Source organism: Homalodisca vitripennis, chromosome 5, assembly GCF_021130785.1.
Source record: "Homalodisca vitripennis isolate AUS2020 chromosome 5, UT_GWSS_2.1, whole genome shotgun sequence".
Lineage (NCBI taxonomy): Eukaryota > Metazoa > Arthropoda > Insecta > Hemiptera > Cicadellidae > Homalodisca > Homalodisca vitripennis.
Window position 1 is genome coordinate 181737907 of NC_060211.1, and position 12242 is coordinate 181750148.

General features: G+C 35.6%; 1 protein-coding gene across 1 annotated transcript in view; it reads right to left on the reverse strand.

Moving 5' to 3' along the window:
• LOC124363270 (facilitated trehalose transporter Tret1-like) overlaps window positions 1–12242 on the reverse strand; it is a 59587-nt gene that overhangs the window by 1952 nt on the left and 45393 nt on the right. The window contains exons 6-8 of the mRNA XM_046818479.1: window positions 11481–11698; window positions 4717–4843; window positions 235–425 (exon numbers count right to left, since the gene is read on the reverse strand). Coding sequence (XP_046674435.1) covers window positions 235–425; window positions 4717–4843; window positions 11481–11698 — 536 coding nt within the window. The remainder of the gene's footprint in view (window positions 1–234; window positions 426–4716; window positions 4844–11480; window positions 11699–12242) is intronic.

The window sequence follows — 12242 nt, forward strand, 5'->3', positions numbered from 1 at the left end:
TAGGAAATCTGTAGTATCAATAATATCATAGCCATGAATTTTTGAAAATAGGTATTCAGGAAAGTGTAGTTTGTTGTACTTTATTTGCTTTCAAGTTGGCAACAGTGCAACATAAACTGACATGAGCACAGTTCAGTTATGTAAAAAAATCAAAACAACCTCTGCACATTCTACTAGCTTAAAGTATGTCAGCAAGGTTACAATTTTGTAGTAGTAAAAATAAAAAGAACATACCTTGGAAGGGTAAAGTTCCCCGATCATGACCCAGGGCACAACCAGGTATCCGATAGTTGAGGCTGCCATAAAGACAAACAGGTTGACCACTGGGAACCAGGTGGCTATCTTCTCCACACCTTGCGCTGTCCACTGGTCTGACATGTACATGTAGAACCCAAAACCAAACATGGACACTCCACAGCCTACGCCTGCACAGACAGATGAATCACTTAACCACTGCTTGTAGTTGGGACTAGATAACTACGTTGTGGTAGTAAATATCCCTATTGCACAATTAAAAAGGGAATACCTGAAAAGGTCCATGTCACAAAGTGTCGAGGCATTTGTCAACAGATTGCCTAATTTAATTAAAGTGCCCCAAAAGAAGGTACTACAACTCATCTGAAAACTGTGTTAATTGCGAAAGCAAGTTATACTAAAGCCGAGTTCATTGGACATCATTGGGAGAATGCAGAATTGGAATCCCTGCCGGATGCTAACGTGAAACAGATTGAATGATACATGAAATTTTATCAATTGCTTATTCAGGAAATGGTTATCATTATTTAAATAATTCAGTATTACTGACATTTACTGCTGAAATACCGTTCTCAAAAAAAATTAACGGGTTTTGAACTTTTTAAGGAACAAAGTGGGGTCTTAATCTCTGTCCACTGCGGGAAAATACCAGTTGTCTGGACCCCCCTCCTGAAATCTTTTCCTGGCTACGTTCTTGTCTAGTGTAACTGCTTCATAGAACAATAATCGTGGCACAGCATAGTCCAATGTCAAGCCCAAATGCATCAGAAATCTACACTTTGAGATAGGGAGATCCCACATATGAGATGTTTCAGAACTCAATATTGTACTTTTGAGATAGGCCTAGCTTAATCTCTATACCGGTGTAGAGCAATGAACATAGGCTCTTCAGTTTGTTTTACATCTTTAAACTTCAACAAATCTAAAAAATTTCAGTAGGAACTAGTACGGAAAGGCACACTGCATGAATTTCAAGCAAACTTTAAAAAATTCAAATATCAGCTTTATTTTAACTTAACTTGCTTTAAATACTGCTAAAGGAGTAGTGAATTATGATATATTACGAACCATGAGTGGCTTACGTTAGCATTACATGTTTTCTGGCATCAAGGGCAAAATTGCCTTGTACTTGCTGAAAAATGCTTGATGAACAACTAGTTTAGCAATAACATGAAGTCATTATTGATAATATCTGCTCCAGTGTAGGCAGCATTGAACCTGTTCCATCTCCAACCAAGAAAAATTCTTTGTTTAAGGTTTGTTTTTTACGATGGAAGGATTGTGAAGAAAAATTATGGATATTTGCCATTGTTCAGTGACAAAAAATAAAAAAATTAGTAACACTACATCTCGAGATCTGCAATCTGATCTCTTCCTGAGGTAGATAACTAATTATATCTGCAATCTGATCTCTTCATGAGGTAGATAACTAATTATATCTGCAATCTGATCTCTTCATGAGGTAGATAACTAACTAACACATAACTAAAATCTAGGTTAAAATGAACAAATTATGCCAGAGCATTGTTACACGTATAAGTCAGGAATAACAACAAACATGAGAGTTTGAACTCCATGCACACTATCTCTAAAACAAAAAACTCAGTTTGACACCTTAAACCATGAAGCAAATCCCAAGTTATTCCATAGATCTACAGCAATTAAATTATTATAGTGAACTCTCAAATAGTGAGAAGTGTTAGAAACTCATACCAATCCATTTGCCTCTCATTGTACAGGAATAACAACTCTGCATTGTAGACAATAGATCTTTATTTTTCTGATGAACACAGAGAACTTCATTCAAAACAATCGTAACATTATTCACGACTCACAACTATATTATAAGAATTGAAATACCATTGTTATTCAGTATCCAATATATCATTTCATAGACCAACAGTGATAATTTCATACATTAAAGGTCAATTCCGCATTAGTAATGTAGAGAATTGGTTTTAGTGGAGGATCTGGATATCAGTGAAGAATTTAGAGTACTAACATACAGATAATCATGAAATATTGGTGACAGACAAAAATAATGCCACAAGTAAACTTGATAGAAAAGGAAAAGAATGCCATTTAAGAATTTTTTGGGTATTATAAAAGTTATATTATTTTTGAACATTTTTCACCAAAAGTTTTCTCAAAAACAGATTTTAAAGTAGAAAAGGATTTATCAATATTGAGGTTTTGTAGGAGAATGTTTGTACTTTGTTTTGTTTTATGAAGACACAAAGAAAGGTTATTTTACCATAAAAAAATGTAAATGCAAAATTGTTAACTTACACTCAGTTCTTTTTCTTTTGTTCCGACTTATAACAAGAAACATGAATGACTATTATAGGTTGTAAGCCATTACTATTGGCTTAAAAAACAGTTTTTAAGACTTTTTTGGTGTGCAAAGGTTTACATTTTACCATTTGAACCATTATTGTTTTTGTTCATTACTGAGTATACCTTTATACTCAGTTATTGGTAGTAGTTATTATAACTCTAAAGAACTATAACCTAGCCAACTTTCTAGAAAAAGTATATCAACTGGATATATTGTTTATTGATTTATATAAAAGTTTTATAATTTACAAAATTTAATTACTCTATAAAGTTGGGCAAGGTTGTGTTACAACTAAACTACAGAGAATATCAGAATCAGAAATAATTTATTTCGTTAATAACATAAAGTTACATGAAATAAGTCATAGATAAAATAGTAGATAAATATAATAATAATTAAATAAAATCAACAATCAAATAGTCAACATAGGTTATTTCACATGTTTGTGCAATCTGACAGGAATTCTTGAACAGAATACGGACATTTTTCAAGCAAAATAGTTTTAACGTTTTTTAGAAAACTTTGTGAGCTGGTTATATTTTTCAGGTGCCGAGGCAGCGCGTTATAGAGCCGTAGAGCTGAATAGTGCATGCCCCTTTCAAAAATTGTCAATCTATGGATCGGGTAGACCATATTACCCCTGTGGCGGGTATCGTACTGATGATTAAAAGTGTTCTCTGCAAAAAGATCTGGGTTATTTTTAAAGAAAGTCAAAACTTCAAGTATATAGATACGTGGAAGAGTGAGGAGATTGAGTTGCTGAAAAAAAGGCTTACAGTGAGCACGATTACCCGCTGCAGACATAATGCGAACAATTCTTTTTTGGAATCTAAATACCCTTAAAATTTCACTAGAAGATCCCCAGAATCCAATAGCGTATTTCAGTCTACTGTATACATAAGCATGGTAAATTTGAACGATAGTTTCTTTACCAACTGCAGGCATTAAAACTGGAAAAGCAAAGGTAATTGAAGACAGCTTTGAGCATAGCGTATCTATATGTTTAGACCAGTTGAGCTTGTAATCAATGACAGCACCAAGAAGAGAGGCAGACTCTGATGGATTGATACCATTTACGCTGAAACCCACTATATCACGAAAAGTTGGTGAGAAAACCATGATTTTAGTTTTTTCTTCATTCAATATGTTACAAAACCACATACAAATAACAACACTAACTAAATGTACTGTTAATGTAGCTATGGTGGGAGGGTTCGATTTAATGTGAATGTTGAGTTTAGCTTCATCTCATCTACCTCTTAGAGCAGTGTCGGAGATGTGACACTGTCACAGACTTAACCTTTGGAATCCATCCTGCTGAAAAGATCCAAAAAAGTCGAAGACAAAGGTGTTCATAATGAACTCTGCATCGTTTCGGCATCACAGACATGCAGACTACAAAGAGCTCTGCCTGGTTACCCAACAGACTCACAAAAGTCTGAGACAGTCACAGATTTCAGACACTGCACTAAGCGGAAGGTGAAGTGGAGGAAAGGTCAACATTCACAACACTATTAAGTTACAAGTGAACCCAGCAGGGATCACTTCTGGCTGGTTTACACCTTCCAGTTGAACCTACCACTGGGCACAGCAAAAACCGATGTGTCACTTAAATCTGGGCAACCCTTTGGATATCCAGGAGTGTCACATCACTAACCGCATATGTCGAGATTCTGAGGTGCAAGGGTAATTCGACAGGTCTAGTCTACTGCGGGAGATGACTGTTGGAGTTTGTGGGGTTTCCTAAGAGTCAAAGGTTCTTCCTAGCCTAGAAGTAAGGGTGTGCCACCGCTGCCTGCTTTAACTGAAGAGGCTGGTCCAGAGCTGGCCTCCCCTTATTCCAGGGGTATATGACTTTGAGTTTAGTGCCCTAATTCTTCCTCATGGATCTCGACAGGAGGCGGCCCCTACCCCCAACCTTACCCATCCTGAATATCCTGTCACTCCTGAAGCAGCGCTAAGGTTCTTACAGGACTAAGCACAATTTATAAGCTTCTTGTCCTAAGAAAAAAAAGTTAAAAGTTTTGAACTTATCACCTTCAGTTATTATTGGTGGTGGTTCTGACCGAACTGTTGGTCTTCACATTATGTTGCAGAAGCCTGTTAAGTTAAGGTCTACTCACTCGAGATGAAGGTGAGAGGTCGGCGTCCGAACCTCCGCATCATGATGCACGATACAACTGTGAAGCCAAGACGCACCAATCCTAGTATAATTGTAGCTGCATATTTGTTCATCTCGGCTCCAGATTCCTGTAATTAAAAGTGGTTTATCATATGCTAATTGAATGAGAAGCAATTAAAATATCTTCATATCCTATTCGCAATATAGGTTTTATGATTTAAATTTGTAAGGAAATATAATTGAATTAATAAATAAATGATTCTGAAAATGTTATTGGTAATATTGTAAAATACAACATTAGTTCTAAATAATAAATACAGGTTAGGAAAACTTAGCCTGGGATGAACATGTTAATCTTGTAATTCGTAAAACGTCTAGTAGTCTGTACGCTTACATGTACTAGCCCATTCATGTAATATTGAAACTTTAAAAATTTATATTATGCTTTAATCCATTCACATATTTCCTACGGAATTTGCATTTATGGATCAACAACAAAAAGAAATATGGACTAACTTTTAATGCAACAAAAAAGGGCACTGAGAATCATGTTTAATTTGAAGCAAACAGACTCTGTTAAACATTTATTTTCAGAACTTAATATATTTACAGTTTACAGTTTGTACATTTACGAGTCAGTTAAATTTGTATTTCTCAATAAAAGAATTGCAATAGGTTATACATCCCTTAGATATAACACTAGTTCACATAGATTGGTTGAACCTCATAAATTATTATTTTTTTGAAAAAAAACCCACTTTTAAAGGAAAATTTTTTTTAATATTTACCCCAAACCATAAAAAAAGAGAAAAACCCTAATACCTTTTTAAACTAGATGAAAAAATTCTTAGCACACGCCGCTTTTTACTCTATAGAAGAGTTTATTGCTCACAACAATTAAAATGTCAGCAATCAAATATGTTAGTTTGGTGGTAATAACAAATTTTTAATTAAGTACAAATGAGTGTGTAACTGCATTGTTCTGTCTTTAAATTGTTTAAAATTCTGTTTTGTAGTAATAATGTACTACTAAGAAAAAATAATAATATATAAAAATAGATAAAATATGACACTATTCTTGTTTTTACTGTGCAAATATGAATAAAGATGATTGATTGAGGTTTTATAATGCTTAAATTTTTAATTTTTAGATTTAGTGCTTTAGTTCACACAATTTGATTGATCAGTTTATCAAATCACTGTATTTGTAATATTCAGTTGATGTTCCAGTCTTTCAATTCTGTGTGCCAACCGGTCCATATTCTGGTGAAGATTGTAATTTGATCAGTATTTTTTGGTGGGTTTACTCAGTGCTTAATTTCTAAAATTTTAGGTGTGGGAACTCTTAAAGCGGGAAGCTCAGACCGGTGGGTATGGAATATACCCCAGGAAGGAGGGGGGCCCTCACCCACTTTTGAAAATTATAACTGTAAACCTTTGTTTTTAGGCCACCCAGACATAATAATACATTCATTTTTATAAAATACCAAGTGATATTTTAATGCTGTTTATTTTCTTTAAGGTGCTTGATTAGGATGTAAGAAAATAAAAACATGAATTTAAATTATTGAGTTTACTCTCTACTCTACTCTACTCCATTAACACCTTGTTACCTACTTTAAATTTCCCAGAAATATTTGGTTTGATTTCATTGACCATTTTGTTTGAATCAATGAAGCTCGCCAATATTAATTTTTTAATGAATGGTAAAATAAAAACAAATTGAGCCTTATTCACAGTTTTATTTATACACATTACAGTAGTAATAATAATACATATTAATATGTAAATGGATGTTTGTTAATATAACAGCTTTTTTACAAGTTTGCATATTTTACAAAAAAAAATGCATACCTTATGGGTACAAAACAATATTAATACATTCAAAATAAACCAACTTCTTGGAAAGGAAAAGGAAGCGTTTAATTACACACAAAATAAATGACACACAGAGTGGAGTAACACGGTTTCATTTTTTTAAATTTAGTGTAGTTTTAAAAAGTTAAGGTTGATTATTTTATTTGCTTATTAGTTATTATAACAAATATGTACGGATTTGTAATATAATATTGTAAGGCAATGCCAAGACTGTTGGTAAACTTAGTTTTAGTTGTTTGTTAATATTTTAAAGTGAAAACTACAAAATAAACAAAACAACAATACACAAAACTAACTGTAAGTACAAAAAAGAACTCAGAAACTTGAGTTCAGAACACAACTATAAGTTAGGCATAGGCTAGTTATTTTAATGAAAACTTAATGTTCTGAAATTCTAAAAGATATTTAAAAAACAGATTTAGGAAAAAAGTTCCCACAATGCAATGCTGTCTTCATGGTAAGTTTTCTGCCCTCGTTGTTTTGACTTGGTGTCAAGTGCAGAATGGTGTCCCTTCGCCAGCCAGGTTTTGACGTGTCGCTCGGGATTGTATCTAGCCACAGGAGGTCCTAGGAGCCTGATCCGCAATAAATCGCAAACAGTGCTAATGTAGAGTGAAGATCTAAGAGGAGACATAATTAGATTCATTGCAGAAAACCCACGTTCACATTCAGCACTAGACACTGCAATACTATTTATGATAGAAATCAGTTTCTTAAACGACGGCGGTTGCTCTAGAATAGTAGGTTTCTCTCCACTTAACATAGGCTTCAGTCCCTGCTTGAAGTGTCTGAAGTCTCTAATTATATCCTGAGAGCTGCTAATCTTAAATCTATCGCAGATTCGCTGGATCTCACATTCTCCGTAGGTGATGGATAAGTCTTTTGGCCAATACATGGGGTGGATCACTTTGATGTCATTCATGATTTTGGTGTAGTGTTCAGCCGCATTTGAAGATGATGATAGCAACCTTGAAGTCAAGTTGTTAGCGAGGCTCCGATAGAACTGTTTTTCTGGAATACTGGGTATCTTGGATCTTACACAAAGTTTAACATCTTGAAACATCAAATCGTCAATAGCAATTTTAGCTTCCACTGAACGTCTACCCATGTTTTCAACTCGGTTTTCAAACACTTTGATTAACAGTGTTACATCACTGTGGGCTTGGATAAGGTTGAGGCTTGATTTTTGAAGCTGTAAGGACAAATCCGATAACTCTTCTAGAGCATCGAACATCAATGCCAGGTTGTGTACAAAAGTTGTAGAAGATAATGTACTACAAAGCCCTTTGTAAGTTGAACGTTGCTTCGAGTCCCTTTGTTTGACTTCAGATGCTTCAATGAAATGATTGTACAAAGCTTTAAAATCTGTCCAAACTGCTTTCACCGCCATTAAGCTGGAGGCTACCCAACGAGTATCTAAAACACGGCCGATTTTCAACATTTGCTCCTCTAGTCCTTTAGCAACTTCTGCCAACTCCCTGCTGTTTTTCGGTGAACAACTAAACATGTTTCTAATTTTATCCATGAATATCTTAAAATGATTGATTCCAGCTACTTCTTCTATGGAATCGTGCACGGCAAGCTCTAAACGATGGTTCAAACAATGCCAAATGAACAAGTTGGGGAACGTTTCAGTAAGCTGTATAGCAAGGCCAGATTTCTTGCCTAGTAGCACTGAAGCACCATCACAAGTTAGAGCAATCATATGGTCTTTCATGAATTCAAAGCTTAGACCTAATGCTTGTAACTGATTTAAAAGTTCTTGTAATATACCAGCTGATGTTGTGCTATTTAGCTCAAAAAGTGTTAAGAACACTGTCATAGGGTATTGCATTCCCTTTAGAACAGTTCTGATATAAACCACCAAAGCATTTTTGTTTGAAACTGAAGTGGCTTCATCCAAAAGCAGGGAAAATTTAGAGTCTGACTTGATTAGGCCATTTATCAAGTCTGATTTCATTTCATCAGAAATATGATGAATTATATTGGAGCAAGCAACATTTGAATGTAGGATTCGCCCCATATCTAAGCCATTCATTATTTGAAGATCAATTTCAGTTTCAAACTCAAAAAATGGCCTATTTAGTTTAGCTTGCTTATAAGCCGTGCGGAAAATGCGCTCAGTTACAATCTGCTGCTCTTTATGCATAGAAGCAACAGCTTTTTTCATTGTATCTTTCTTAGCTTCAATGAGTATTTTTTCAGCTAAAGAATGAGCTCGAGACCCACGGTGTAAAAATATCTTTTTCCTAAGAGAGGATTGCTGGTCTTTTTTATTGTTTCCATAAGCGGTAACAGTTCCTAAAACCCACTCTTCGCTAATCTTTAGGCCCTTCGTTTTCTCTGCACCTAGAGTACTCACACTACGGCAAACGTTGCAACCTAGTTCTCTGTTCACAATTAACCATGGATTTTTAGCTTTAAATTCAACAATTTGTTCTTCAGACCAACAAACTGGCTGTTCACCCCTATTAACAAAATCATTATTTTCATTACTAACCTTAGCTTCGTCTGCATCAGATCCCAAACCCACCAACCTGGATACTATTTTGACCGACGAGGAAGTCGAAGGGGAATGGTAATCGCAATTATCCTCATTGATCCCGATTGCGTCTTCTTTTTTATCTTGATCAACAATTGAAGTTGTAGTCAATGCTTCCGAACTGCAGTTCTCATTATTCGCATAACCTTTTTGTTTTTTAGGGTTAGGTTTAAAGAAATCAACAATTTTTCTGGTAGTCATAGTCAATTAGGAAACTATTTAGCTGCACCAGCACTAATAAACATAAACACGAACACAATCAACGACCTGCACCTCAAAAACGAACTTAAGCGTGATGGGATGCGATGCAACTTGTAACTTAAACGCGAAACACACCAAGGTCAAGTCAACTAGTCAACACACTTGTGATCACTGGGGCGGTGGCGCGGTGAAGGAATAGAGGGGGAAAGGAAGGGGTGGGGTGGGTATTGCTTTGTTATTGAGAGGCGCAGCCGCGCATGCGCGAACTAGGATGACTCGCCCGTCACCTTCCTCCTGCCTGATTCCGTGCAAGACTCATCACAGCACAGCTCACAACTGCTTGTACGGGCGCTTACTATCTGCTTACGAGTCACTCGCAAACAAAGCATAGCATAATATTGATCCTACCTACAATTTTTTTTAACTAAAACTTGTACTCGTAGTTTTAAAAGCGTTCCCTTGCGTTCCGGCACTCTTGGGAGGTAAGGGAACGCCGTTCCCTTGCGTTCCCACTGAAATTAACCACTGGGTTTACTACAAATAGTGATTGGTTGTGTTGATCTTGTCTAAAAAAGAGTCAAGACTGGTGAATTTCTACTTGTATTAGGATCTGGTGGTGTAGGAAGAACTCCTAATGCTGCTGAAGAAATACTATCAGATTATGGAAAAGCTAGCAGCTTGTGATAAAGAAGCTAACTGGCCATATTGACCAATGATTCTTATTGGTTCTGCTTCTGCCAATCATGATATAGCCTCACCTCTACCTCTTCTCATCTCAATGATTTAATATGAATAGTGAGTTTAGCTCTCTTTCACCTTCACCTTGGTGCAGCATTTGAATTGCCTAAACTCATTCTTTTGATTCAGAATCACCAATAGACTCACCACCGAAAGCTTTATGTAGGGTAGAGTCTCAGAAGCCATGTTTCTGGTAAAACTTAACGCAGACTTTTTGCTCAAGACATTCAGTAAATTGAGGTGCAAGCATATGTAGTAATAAAACAGCAATTTAATGCTAGAGCACTCAGTGGCGTATCTAGGACAGCTTTTGGGGGGATGAAACTGATTGAAAAGCACACCATACAAGGTGGCATGAAATAAATCTAAATTTAAAAAGCCTAATTAAAAGTAAAACATTTTATTGCTGTATTTTAAACAAGATGGATTACTGGTATTTGTATATTTAAAAAATTTGTTAGGCCTCTCGAGGAAAGGCCCCCTTGTCCCCTTTAGCTACACCACTGAGTACTCTACCACTGACAGGACAGGACTAGAGACGAGCGATATAACGCATTAGTGTCAGTAACATCGTTATTCAGTGGTAACCTATTACCACGATAACGTGTTACTAGTAACACCCTGTTATTTCAGTAACAGATGGACTCATTGATTTGATGTTCTCGTAACGTCTTTCTGGTACTAGGTTAATGAGAAACTAATAACGTAGTGGAGTGAGCTGGGCTGGATGGTACGAGGTGAGGGGAGAGGAAGGGAATAAAATATCAGATTTAAAATAATGATAATGATAAATGAAAAATATTTATCAAAATAGAAACGTAGACTTGTTTCTGGAAAAAAATAAAACAAACCTAACCTATTCTCATTTAATTGTTTGTTCTCATTTATCATTAATTATAAGTAGTCAATTTAAAAGTAGTCTACTAATCTAAATAATACATTGTAGTGAGTTAGTTAAGTTTTGTATACTAAACAATAATTGTATTGGCAGTGAAAATTTTAAATAACCAGTTTTTAAGTAGTATATGTCAAAGTAGTGTACGATTACATTTTATTCAGTAAGTTTAATTTTTTATAATTACACACGTAGATTTAGTCTGACTCATTCCTGCAACTTAATAATGTCAGTTCAATAACAGCATGATGCTATAATGAGCGTTGGTCGGCTGGTCACATGTTACCACGGTAACAGGTTACTGGAACGTAATACCAACTAACCACGTTATTTTGGTAATAGGTTATTGACAAATAACGGTATTTCCCATGTCTAGACAGGACTAATCCAATACTAGAAGATTCTGTTCACAAGTTCTAGTAATAACTTCACTGAGACGTTTAGTTTTGGTATTTACTAATATGAAGAACATTTCAAGAAAAGTCCACAACCAAGAATATTTTTACCATACCTGTATGATTTCGACAGCATAGAAAGTGACAGGGTTGACTCCCGAGAACTGGTAGAAGAGGAAGTAGAGTGCCAGGATGGCGAAGGGCTTGAGTGCCGAGGGATGCAGGATGGCCCTCAGGGTGTCACCCTTCGTTGGCTCCTTGTTGGTTGCAGTGTTGGTCTTGTTAGCAAAGTTTATTAGGTCCTGCAACTCTCCTTCCACATCGCAAGTCCGTCCTGGGAAGAAAATATTTTTAGTGGGAAATAAAATAAATAATTGCAATATAATAATTTTCTGTCAATCATTTGCAAGACAAACGACGATGCTAAAACTAAAAAAACTACAAAACATTATGGTGATAGCTTTATAACAAACGTTATTTCCAGTCTTAAACACAGACAACCATGCAATATTATTTTCATTTATGTGCAATAAGGTGGCATGTTTTTCAAATTTGATTTGTCCTTAATTTATAAAATCTGCTAAAAGTAATCTAGGAATTTTTTTATTACTGACGTACTGTTGAAATATGGTTCTCAGAATTGAAAAGGGTCAAGAAAATTTTAAGGAACAAAATGGGGAATGAGAGACACTTGTCTTACTCTCTGTCTATTACAGGAAAGTATCAGTTTCTCCAGAGCAAGTACTAGATACGATGGCTTAGAAGTCAAGAAGAACTTTACTTTTGTAAAAACTCTTTTACATATTATCATTACTCGATGTGGATTTGTTACTATGTACCAAGGATGTAGTCAGTGCGGGGTTCGGACCCACCCAAAT